This window comes from Gymnoscopelus microlampas (assembly GCF_963454915.1).
Source record: "Gymnoscopelus microlampas genome assembly, chromosome: 8".
NCBI classification, from domain to species: Eukaryota; Metazoa; Chordata; class Actinopteri; order Myctophiformes; family Myctophidae; genus Gymnoscopelus; species Gymnoscopelus microlampas.
The window spans coordinates 32,276,676-32,289,056 of record NC_139945.1 but is presented as its reverse complement, the minus strand read 5'-3'; the positions used below and the strand labels follow the sequence as shown (position 1 = coordinate 32,289,056).

The following is a 12,381-nucleotide window of genomic DNA, read 5'->3' as shown; positions in this document are numbered from 1 at the left end:
GTTAAAATTTTGCCACCGTGTTTCTCTCACAGGAGCACCATACAAACATTCGGCATGACGACTACTACTCACCATTACAATCTCTGTTGAGAGTGACTGAAGCAAGCCATGGGTGAAAGGATGAGTGTGTGACAAAAGCCAAGAAAGGGCAGTAATGGCAAGCCTAAGAAAAGGCTAAAGAAAACTACAGGGCTACATGTCATGTCTTTCCTCACCCTGAAATGTGTTGCGGGTCAGCTGGTGGACCAGCCAGCCAGGCAGTCAGATCAACTTAGGGAGGGGTCTGACCATTTGGGGCCAGGTCCCATGGCACGCGCTGCCCTGCCTCAGTTACCATCCCTTTCCTTCGCTAGCCAGAGCGGCTTGCCCAAAGGTTGAACTGATCAGCTAACGCTCACTGAGTCACTTACATACTGTGCATTTATGAACCACGCATTCTATTAATGCACAAAAACCATTCAACTGCAGCAGTTGGTATTTGGTATGCAATCGCTCTACTTTCCATAAGAGCCTATACAAACTGAATTTGACCTTCAATCAACAAGCTCCGTCCCATAACACAATTCCCACAACACAATGTAGCCAGACTATGCACTGCTAGCATAGGGAATGAATTCCTCAATGCCAACTGTATTGCTCATGAAACTTGTAAATATCAAGCACTCACTCAGCACACTTTCATACTACTTCTATGATAGCGAGTACAGTGCATGGATCAGTAGAGTCCCTTGACCACATACTGTAAATGTTATGATCAGTACTCACGTTTCGAGAACTGCTTATGAATATACGGTCCCAAATGTCTGCCTGCCCTACCTGTACAATGACCATTTGTTCCACAATGAACAGCCTTCAGCTGAATTTATAAGTCCTCCAGTTCTAGTCCACCGTTTTTGACACAGGCTGAAATCTGAGCCAGTCCCTCTGCTCCTGGTGAAGCCTGCAAGCTCTTCTGTGAGCTAGACACATAACTAACCCCCCACCACACATGGCTGACTATGTGAGCAATGAGAAAGGGGTGAGCAAATGTGTTTATCTGTAATGCGTGCACATAAGTGTCATATCACTTAGGCTACATGCATGGAGGTTTGTTTTCCGCTTTATCCCTGTGTATGTGTACATAGCCACCATGCTGCTAATGACAACTGAGTGTCTGCGGGGCTTTTCCCAGTAGTGTGTGTTTGTGTGTGTGTGTGTTTGTGCCTTCAGTGAGAGGCAGTAACACCAGCCGTATCAGGTCCCAATAGGGCTTCTGAAACTAAAGCTGTGACACTGCTAGGACCACAGATCCTGTGACATTTAATCCCAGAGACGTAACCTCTATCCCATCCCCACAGCAACAACACTCTTGACCATCTAAACTCTAGCCAGAATACTCCTGTAATAATCCTCTCCTTAACTTATAAACATCAATATGGCAAGTTTACACAAACAAACACACTCTCATGTACGCATATGTACATATGCAAGCGTGCGTGCGTTGCGTATGTAAAACACATGACACTAACACACTATCCTTCAACCAACTCCATCTCGTCGTTTTTCATCACTGGATGAGAGGGAAAATAATATAAAGTGGTCCTATAAAATGGATGGCAGCAAGATGGGAAATAGCTACATGGCCAAACAGCGGCAAATCTTTTCCTGTTGCTTCAAAATATGCCTATTTTACTTGGCATTTTTTCTGAAACTACAAACAAATAAACAATTGTCACTTACTTGCTAGTTTGGCCTGTAATCCTGAGGGCCCAGGCTTAGAGGTCTCAGTCTTGGAGGATCCGGGTAGGGACAGTTTGGGCTTTGGCAGGTTGACTTTGGGGTTGAAGCGGGCTGCCCACTCGAATTTGGAAGAGCCGGCAGCTTTGGCCTGCTCCTTGTCACGGGTGCTTCGGCGGGGAGAAGGGCTGGAGGCTGAACGAGAACGGCGTGCCTTGTTCTGGTCTTTGCCCTGTTTGACCCGGGCACCCTGTGGGGCGGTGTTATTGATGCCTGTGGAAGAGGAGGAGGAGGAAGATGTGGAGGCTGAAGAAGAGGAGTCCGTCACGGTGCTACACCCAGCTTTGGCTGAGGCGGCCGATTTAGAAGCCAGCTTGGTGGGTTTTGCAGTTCTGCCCTCTGTACGGTTGGGGAGGGACCCAGCAGTGCTGCTCAGAGCGGGGAGGGAGTCTGCTTTCTTCCGTTTCTGTGAGGGGGAGGGCCCAGAGGCCCCGCTCTTCTTGCTCTGGCCTCGACCTGAAGATGCAGGTGGCTCTGATGCCTGAGGTCTCTTCTTAGACTTGGTCGGGCCCTTCTTGGTCTCAACTGTATGTTCGCTGGGTGGCGGGAGTGGTGGGAGTGATTTGGACTTCTTAGAAGGGGTTGGGCTATAGGTACTATTGTGGTCAGAGGCCAAACTTCGCTTTAGCCCTCGGGTACTTTTGCTCTTTGACTGGTGGCCTGGGCGCTCTTGCTCCGATGTCCCTGCAGCCTCTGGGTCGTCTTGAAGCACAAATGAAGCCACGGAAAGAGTGAGACCGCTTCTGTCAAGAGTGTGGGAAAGGAAAAAGAGCCCATCTTAGGACATTGCTCAAACTTTCAATGATAAAAGTCATCATATACAATGCCTCATTCAACCTCATTCAGATCTACAGAGGAAAATAAAAACGATGCTAGGGATGGGCGTTTAGGCATTTTTGGGGGGTAAATATGTACTCTTGGGGGTGTTAGCGTTAAAATCATAGTGTGACATCATATTTAATAATTAACTTTGCAGTGCACAGCACCAGTGTTGACAAAGCTACTGTATTGTACTGTATGTAACGCAAATTAAGTCAGTGCTTTATCCCAGCTAACAAAGCCAAATGTCTCATTACCAACAGATCATACAACAATATTTAAAATAAATAAAGTTAAACAGTCTTTAGTCTTTCTGGAAACGTATCCATTTTAAAAGACAGACCATTAAAAACATTAGTAAAACATATCTATGTTTATGTGTAGAATAGAAAGCCTTGTTTATCCCTTAACGTGAACCTCGTTTTGCTGTCATTATATAGATTTCATGGCAGCCAGCAATATTGGAAATTTGATTCATGAATTGTATTAATGGATAAAGTTAAAGTTAATTGCATGGCTCTGAAAAGAGTAGAGTGGTTCAGCTGTCACTACTAGTAACACATATTGGCACCTCACTGTGGTTAAAATTAAAAAAAATCAGTGTGCATCACATAATTGAATGAAGCAATTTTAGAACCAATTAATCCAGTCTGAGAACTGCTGACAGTCACTTTAAAAACAGAATGAGCATGTAATACTATTAATAGTCTTGTATGAGTTAGAATTACATTCAATATATTTTTATATGATTAAAATGGGTTATTTTACATTTTTGGTTAATTCGTTTTAACAGATAGATTTTTTTGTGTACACGGTTAACCATTTAAACGTCCCATCCCTAAAAAAGGTACAAACAAATGGAGAAGAGTTCTTTATGAATTGTATCAAGTATGATGCTTATTTGAAGAAAAGAAAAAAAACACCCAGTGCATACCCCACATATACACGCACACATACTGAGTGCCAAGTAGAGAGAAGGGGTACCTTCTTGAGCTGTGCCCTCTGGACTGGCCAGAGGCTGAGCTGGGCGTGGCTTTGGGAGCCTTAGAATTAGGTCTTCTACTTTCAGGAGGGGAATTTGCTTTATGTTTTACCTGCTCTGACTGCAACCTGTAAGGTTGAAAATTAAAAGACCAAACAACATGTGTGGGTTTGCGTAATCACTCCACATAATGAAACTTAATCAATTCCTTAGGGTTTTTATTTGACTTTAAGCTTGATTAATTGAATACATAGGACCACAATGGAAACAAGCCCCCAGGGCTTTTGTGTCATCCTTTTAGCATTATTGTATAACTGTACCACTGTACTTTTTGCAAACTGTTAATAAAGTATTCAATCAATCAAAAACTTGGTCTTAATATCATTTACAACAAAAAGTAATACCCCAAGGGCATTACTTTTTGTTGTAAATGAGAGCTGTGATACAAGTCAAAATACGGCACAAAAGAATCCCTGTTGATCTAAGAAGAAAATTAAGGCAATCTGATGGCTATCAACACAACCTATAATCTCATACTAGTCAATAGTCAAGTTACAGACCACTAAATAAATGACAAATCTGCACAATGAAATTAATGTTATACATTTTACTGTCAGGTTAACCCATACTCTCAAGATGCATTACAGATTTTCAGAAAAGCGTGAATCCGGTCAACAATGAATACAGTGCATACGTTAAGTTTTCAGAACCTTTCAAATGTTCTACATTTTATGTTACTGTCTCATGTTAGTGGATGAAAAAAACATTCTTCATATCGATCTACTCAGAATACCCCATAATGACAAAGCATCGATTTTTGGAGTGTTTTGTATTCATTACAAATAACCTATTTACATTGAATTAATCAAATCTTTGTTATGACACTTGCAATTGAGCTCTGGTACATCCTACTTCTACCAATGGTCCTTCAGATCCTTCATAACTTACTAGGACATAACTAAGGGACAAACTCGTCTATATAAGGTCTCACAGTTGATGGTGTTGGTCAGATTGAAAACCAAGCCATGAGATTTAGAGAATTGTCTGTCTGTAGACCTGCAAGACATGATCACGTCAAGCCAGAGATCTGGTGAAGGATACAAGAATATTTCTGACGGACTGAAAGTGCTCAAAAGCATGGTAGCCTCCATCATTCTCAAATGAAGAGATTTGGAACCACCAACGTTCTTCCTAGATCTGGCTACCCAGACAAACTGACTATTACCTGAGTAATCAGGGATGGTGGGTGGCATGGATCAGACAGGTAAATGAGAACCCAATGGTCACAATGACTGAGATCTAGAGTTCCTTTGTGGGGGCGGAAGAATATTACAGAAGGACAAATATAAGTGCAGCACCACCACCACCACTCAGTTAATTATTATTAACTGAATGGTAGAGTGGTCAAACTGAAGCATGACATGACATCCTGCTAGCTGGTTGCCAATAGACCATATTCACACAATGGCCATATTGGAATTTTGCATTGAAAAAACAGGGTGGCATTTCATTAACTTAATAGCAAAATGGCCGTCGTGTCAATATGGTCTAGAGAGACCTGAAAAACTCTCAGACCATAAGAAGCAAGATGCTCTGGTCTAATGAAACGAAGATTGAACTCTACGTATGGCGTAACCCAGGCACTGAATAACACCTCATTAATACCATCCCTACAGACAAACAGTGGTAAAAGTATCATGCTGTGGGCAATCTAGGCATGTTTATCTGCGACAGGGGCTGGTAGACCACTTAGGATAGATGGAAAGATGGATACAGAGTATAAAGCAATCCAGTGCTCAGGATTTCAAGGCTGGGGTGAAGTGTTTTTATTTTACCCATTATTCTTAAATTAAGGGAACACTCAGAAAACAGCCAACTGAGCACATTTCAGTCGATAAGGCCAAACCTCATCTGAAAAAGAGATAATAAAATATTGAAATATATAGTAGAAAAGCAGTCGTTTGCGACCATGCATTATGCTCATGGTTTGGTTATCCTACAAAAATGCAAATGACAATTATAAAATCATGTATTTCTCATTTGAAATAAAAATAAAAAAAACATTATTCATCCAACTTGGCTGAATGAAAGTATGCACCAGTGAATTTTGATGGCCGTTGCATGCTGGTGTGTATTTTCCCCTTACGTGATGTTTGTAAGACTACAAAACTTCAAACTGCTCGATTACTGCCTTATAGATGCGACTCAGGGACATAAAGAACCTTGAGCAATTCAGCCAAGTACGGTGGGATTTTATTCTTTGAAAAGGCATGGTTTCAAAATTAAAAGCATTTGTTGGCTAGTCATTATAGTCATCTAATAGTTTAACCGACGTATTTCTATGCCGACTAGCAGCACCACTTAATAGGTTTACATTTGAACAAGACAACGATACAAAGCATACCACGAGAGCTGCAGTGAAGCATATGATTGGCCAAATGGATATAGATGTATTCTCCGACTTGGCTATTGTTTACAATTGTATCCAGTTAAAGACAACACAGGAAACCTCTTGAGTGGCGCATCGCTGGACAAACCTGAAATTAGTTGTGCACCGATGCTCCTATCCAACCTGGCTGAACTTGAACCAGTTTGCCAAGAATGCGTGAAACTTCCAAAAGAAAAGTGCCAATCTTGTAGGATTAATCGAGACCCAAGATTGTCACGTTCAAGGCCAGGCCGAAGGTGGTTTAACCAAGCATTAAGTGAGGGCAGGGGTCTAAATACTTACATAAATAAATATTAAGTAAATATTTCTTGTTTTTAAGAAATGTAGAAAATGCAAACATAACAAAACTGTTTTTGCTTCGTCATTGTGGAGCATGGTGTATAGATTGATGAGACAAAGCAAATAATTGTATCCATTTTGAGTCTGAAACAAAATGTGGAAAAATTGAAAGGGTCTGAAAACTTTCCATATGCACCGTCTAATAGAATTGAAAATGATTGGGTGACCAGGTCAACTCACCTTCCCGTGACTGTGTGGTCTTGTGGTTGGGCCGCAGCAGTGTTCCTCTGTGAACGGCGCAGTGACCCCCCTGGATTGGAATTAGGCCGGTTGGACATTGGCACCTCTCTCCTGAAGGGACATACCCTTTCTAGACACTACCATTCACTGAAGGGAAAGCAAGAGAGACAGAAACCACATGAGCACTGAAAGAATGTGTGTGTTGTCGTTGGTGACCTGACGATTCTCTTCAAAACCAAATGATTTATCTATTGTCTAAATCCTTCAACTGCCGTCAGTTTCACGTTGTGGCTAACCTCACCACTTCAAAAAAACAATACTAGACTTAAAATACCTTTAATGAGAATATTCAATCGACTAGGCTGAAACCTGAGTGATTACGCAGACTATGCCCCATTACAGGTATAAAAAACCCTGAATAACTTGTTTTGTATAGGTGGGATGTTTTAAGTGTCCTTACATTTTCCAGGGTCACTGAAAACAATGCAATACCAGCACACGACAATGCCAATCAATAAAATCTATTTGAATGCCCTGTAAATGCTAGATCTGAGGGTCTGTGTCCAACAAAATGGCTACAATTTCCTTCTGCAATATACCACAGGCTAAGTCAACAAACAAACAACTGAGTCTCCATTACTTATTTTGTGCAACATTATACTATGGTTACCAAACGTAATGAGTGGAAATATCCTAAGATAAAAAACAACTCAGAATGATTCACATTATTTATTTTTGCTACGTCAGGCTGCTAACACGTTTTGGTCTAGACAGAGAGGTTAGGTTACCCTAACCAGGAAGACCATGAACAGATTGCCATAACTCTTCATCAACATGAATCTTCAAAGTTACCCAAATTGACAAGAAATACTTATTAAATGCATACTATGCTTTTAAAAGGGCATTTACTTCTGAGATCGTAATGTTTATCAATATTCATTTTAGACCATTGAGGAATCTGTACTTATCTATAAGACAAATACTCAAGTGAGCCATAGTTAAAATCATACTGTCAAGCAGCCATGTCGTAATTTCTAGTTATATAATAAGTGTGTATTCTGGGCTGCTTATTGAACATCCTTAGATGTCTAACAATTAGTGGCAGCATAGCATTGTGGGATATTGTCACCAGGATATCATATTAGCAGGCATGGGTAAATTCCTCTAGAAACTAAGCTTAATCTTATTATCATGAGTCAAACTACCTGCTAGTGAACTGCTAGGACAGATTACAACATGAAATGCAAAACTTCATAAACCTAAGACGTTTTATCAATAGTGTATACAGTTGGTACGGTACAATTTAATATTTTACAATCTGGAATTTAGCATTTCATCTGGAATTAGATCCTAAAATCATGATAATTACTCAAAAAAATACGCCACACTTGGAAAAATCACAAGGCCATTTTAGGCCTACATTGACAGTGCATCCTCGTCTTTGTTTATTCGTCCATTCTGACAACTGGCGTCGCACAGTCGATTACAGCGTTTAATCAACTAACGCACATAGTACAGAGTTCGAAGCAAATATCGGCAATAAACGCATATCCATTCAAAAAACATTAATATGCCAAAGAGAATTCCGAATTTTACACCCCATGATTTACAGCGGCCTACAATTCTGACGTAGTTTGCTACATTCGCTAGCATTACCAGCTAACATGTTTAGCCTCAGAATCTATTAATCCCATACATTATTGCCAGTAAACGCACACTTTTCTTAACAGAGCCGCGTAAACGCCCTGTATGTTACAAAACAAAACGGCTATCAAACGGTTTGAGTGTTTAATTAATAGCGTAACGGTATCTACATGGGTAAAGTGGTAAACAAATAGTAAAGCGACCCCTACATTAAGTTCCGTGGGGCTAACTTCAGTTAGCTGTGGTGACATGAAAATGCGTAGCTGCCGCACCGGGTGGATGTGCATTAAATAGAGCCCACTATCACACTTAATGCACCATGTGAGGCATGAAACAACTACATCCATTCCTCTTAGTACGCCCTCAAAAACACGAGAAGAAATGCATTCGCAAAGAAGAACTAAAGGTCATTATTGCCTTATATGTGTGGAGAAGAACTACCATTACGATCACCTGAGATGTTCCATGGAAAATGGCAGCATATCGGTTGGACTAATAATGTCTTCACACGAGATGTTTGCTGTTAATGTAAGCAGTAAAAAATCCGACGCGAGCTGCTCTTAAACCTGGCAGGAGAAGTGCGTTGACATGACTCCTTCACTCATTTATATTAGCTTTTTTTATTATTTTTGACTCGTTTATTATCTTTGAGAAATTCTTGCTTCTTTTTTTTAGTGCATTCTGTCCTATGTTTGTGCAGCACTTTGTGACTCATGTCTGGAGCTATATAAATAAAGTTATTATTATTATTCACTTACTGGCATATTGAGTTGGTTGACCAGCAAAAGCTTCAGTTGAGAGAAAAATATATCAATATTTATATCATAAATAAGTGTCTGGCGCAAGCAGAGCCAGTCTGGGTTTGTTTATGAGTCGAAAAATCGAAAGGCCAGCGTTAGCTCGTTAGCTATAGCCAACCTCAGGCCCAGTATCAAACTCCTACCAGCTGTCAACGTGAACACAAACACACACAGCTAGCAAACCCGTTGGCTAGTGAGAGGATGATGATGATCACAAGGTAAACTGCTGCTAACGAAAAGGCCAGATTCACTACTTCTGCATTAGCCACCGTTAGCACGACCTGTCGCTATATAGCCAAGTCGCGACGATGCCATTTAAGCGAGCAGCTTAACTAGCTAGTTGATTAAACGGATTAACAAAGTTAATTTACATGCACTGATCAGATCACCCGTTCACGTTACAAGACAAAATAGATGACTTAATACAACGAGTCAGCCGATGTCTATTATTCGTCCACTGGGTTAATGCTGATTGTCAATAAATAAATGCAAGCTGTATGGCCTGTGGCAATTATGTAGCATTTACAAAGAGTTTCCTCGTTGAGATTATCTGGCTAAAGGAGAATTTGTTGACCGCATCGATATCCGGTTACAGGGTATAGTCGTGTAAACATTGTGAAGTTAGCGTAGCAGCTAGCAGCGTTGCCATATTTGGTGAGAGAAATAGGCAACCAGGTCGATGAAAACAAGCCCAAAAGAAGCAACTATATGCCACATGAGAACTTGAAAACCTATTCTGCATCGGCTGTTTGAAATACGAGCTTATAACGCGTCGCGGGCTTGTAGATCTGCCATTTTCTAAAACTCTTGCAATAAAATGTGGAATATTTGGATTTTTTTCTTTTTTAAACATTCTAACACAAATGCTCCCTGGGGCACAAAACACTTGTGAAAATATTTGAGAACCACTTTAAATAATAATTAAAAACATTGGAAAGCCTGAATAAGCAAGTACACTTAAGAAACAAGACCCCAAAAAACGCAATAACCACCAATTTTTACAAGCAACTTTACAGAGAGAAAAAAAGCCCAAGTCGCTTATAATAAGCAAACATGGCAACACTGATAGCAGCTAGCTGCTGTGGCACTGCAAGCTAATGGACGTTAGCAAAGCCTTGTTGTCGCCAAGCTAACGCGTTAACAAATAACTGCCAACTCGACAAGAGGCCAGTAGGTTATTGTTTAAAACAAAACGACCACAATCAATGATAGTTCTAAACGCCAATACGGTGAGCTGGTGGGAGATGTTTTTAACGGGACTGTCTGCGGGCTGTCACGCTAGTTTTAGCTCGCTGTACGTTAGTTTAGCTGAACAAACGAAATGGCCTCTTGGTACATTTTTTCTCCCAACTAACACACAAAAAACAGCAAAGCAGGAACATGACTCGAGATATTTTCGCAACAACACAACAAATTATCGTTCCCCCCCGTAGTATTTCGTTACATAGTCAACAATGATGTAGAGACGTTTGTTGGCCAGGATGTCAGTATGTTTTGTGTCATTGTTACCTATTTGTTCCAGTGTTGTAGTTGTAACAGACAGACAGTGCACCACCAGCTCCTCTTTCTCTCTCTCTATCGCCTGAGCCCTGCTGCTACCTTCACATCAGCTGAGAGGCCTGGAACTACTGCAATATACCTCCGCCGCGATTCTTCCCAGCGTTGCCAGGTTCCGCGAGAGAAACAAGCAGCAAGGTCTAGGAAAACAAGTCCAAAGGAAGCCACATGAGCTCAGCACTGGTGTTAGAATACATTGGCCATTTGAAAATAGCCGATCTACAAGCACACAACGCAACGCGAAAAATCTTGTATGGGAGTCTCTGCCACAAACTATTTTCAGGAGGTTGATTCTACAAATATAATATTAATTTTGGGGGTCCTTGACATGAAAATGTTTGAGAACCACTGGTTAAAACAACATTAGGAAACACGCCCTAATAAGCAACTACAGCTTCCCATGGTATCACAACACCACTAAGGCCTTAAAACAAGGCTTCAGACATCCCAAAACAAACTGGTAAGGCTACAAGATTGGCCTCAATCATACAACCCATCTAACCCCTGCTCATTTAGCTAGGGTTGGTTGGCTCAGGGTTGAGGACAGAGTACAGCAACTTGCTATGGGCCTGGTCTACAAGATTCGACACAACATTGGGATCCCCCTGTATTTGTCAAAATACTTCCAAAACGTAAATGAAGTCCACGATCATAACACCAGAGGCAGCTCCACTGATCATGTTCAACCCAGATTTGGCACAAGCAAGTGAATGAACTCTTTCTCATGCTATACAACAGAAATGTGGAATGCCCTACCCAAAGGAGTAAAGGCGTGTAAAACCCTACTCACTTTCAAAACTGCCCTAAAGAATCACCTTCAGGAGGCTGCAATTCCAAACTGGCCCCTGTTAAAGTCTTAACCTACACCCCCCCCCCCAACCCCCCTCCTAAAACTGTCTATTGTACATATTTCTTGTTTTTCATACCAGCACCCTGTAAGCTGATTGTATGACGTTCTGCATAGTAGTGTATATTTGTATGTCTTCTTAAACGTCATCATGATTTGAGTGCACAGGGATCTTATTTTAAATAAGCCAAGTGCTTTTATGAGCGATCCAGTTTAGAGGACCTTGTATTGTGAATTGTACTACCATGTACTGTTTCCATGTCTTTCTAAATAAAGTATTCGATCAATCAATCAAACTTTAGAAACAAGCCCAAAAAAAAAACCTGCAACCACCAATATTTAGAAGCAACCTTACAGAAAAAGAAGCCCAAAGTCGCTTATAATAAAATGACATGGCAACACTGATTCTTCCGCTAGGAGGAACTACTTTGTTCTGGCTTTCGACATCACATCAGTGTTATATTTATAGATTAGAACATGTATTCACTGTCTGTTTACAGCCACATTACTGTAATGATATCATTCACCAAAAGTCCATAAGATGGGTGAGCTATTTCCCCCAAAATTTGTCATGACATTATTTATTCAAAGTAAGGTGTTGTTGTTGTTGTTGTTGTTGTTGGTGGTGGTGGTGGTGGTAAGAAGGTGAAGGTTATAGTCCTTGATGTAGTGTATTCATCCGCTGGGTCGTGACCCCCGCCCCCGATATTCAGGAGAAAAAAAATCGAATTATGTCTGGGTCTGATAATTGATATGCGAGTCACTTCAATGATCAAGGGTTTCTTTTAGAAATAACTAGAATTGCTTCTACCTGTTGTCACGGTTACAATTCAAGTCCCCAAAAAAATCATCATTGCTTGGGGGAAAGGTATTTGAGATAAATGGCCAAAGTTATCCTCCCTCAAAGGTCTTTTTTTACAAAATAATATGACAAAAAATAATATGCAATATATTGCTGTGCAAGGCAATGGCATGCAGAGACAAACCA

At 40.8% G+C, this 12,381-nt stretch overlaps 1 protein-coding gene across 6 annotated transcripts in view; it reads right to left on the bottom strand.

Moving 5' to 3' along the window:
• trip12 (thyroid hormone receptor interactor 12) overlaps window positions 1–10,622 on the bottom strand; it is a 43,146-nt gene extending 32,524 nt beyond the window's left edge. For 4 of the 6 annotated variants that reach the window (XM_084064216.1, XM_084064219.1, XM_084064218.1 and 1 more), the window contains exons 1-4: window positions 10,499–10,622; window positions 6,546–6,692; window positions 3,580–3,705; window positions 1,720–2,519 (exon numbers count right to left, since the gene is read on the bottom strand). In XM_084064216.1, the coding sequence (XP_083920342.1) occupies window positions 1,720–2,519; window positions 3,580–3,705; window positions 6,546–6,643 (1,024 nt within the window). In that variant the 5' untranslated portion in view covers window positions 6,644–6,692; window positions 10,499–10,622. Of the gene's footprint in view, window positions 1–1,719; window positions 2,520–3,579; window positions 3,706–6,545; window positions 6,693–8,947; window positions 8,969–10,498 lie in introns of those variants that run through there. The other 2 variants (XM_084064217.1, XM_084064221.1) reach the window with 2 other exon arrangements.
• Between the last annotated feature and the right edge of the window lie 1,759 nt (window positions 10,623–12,381).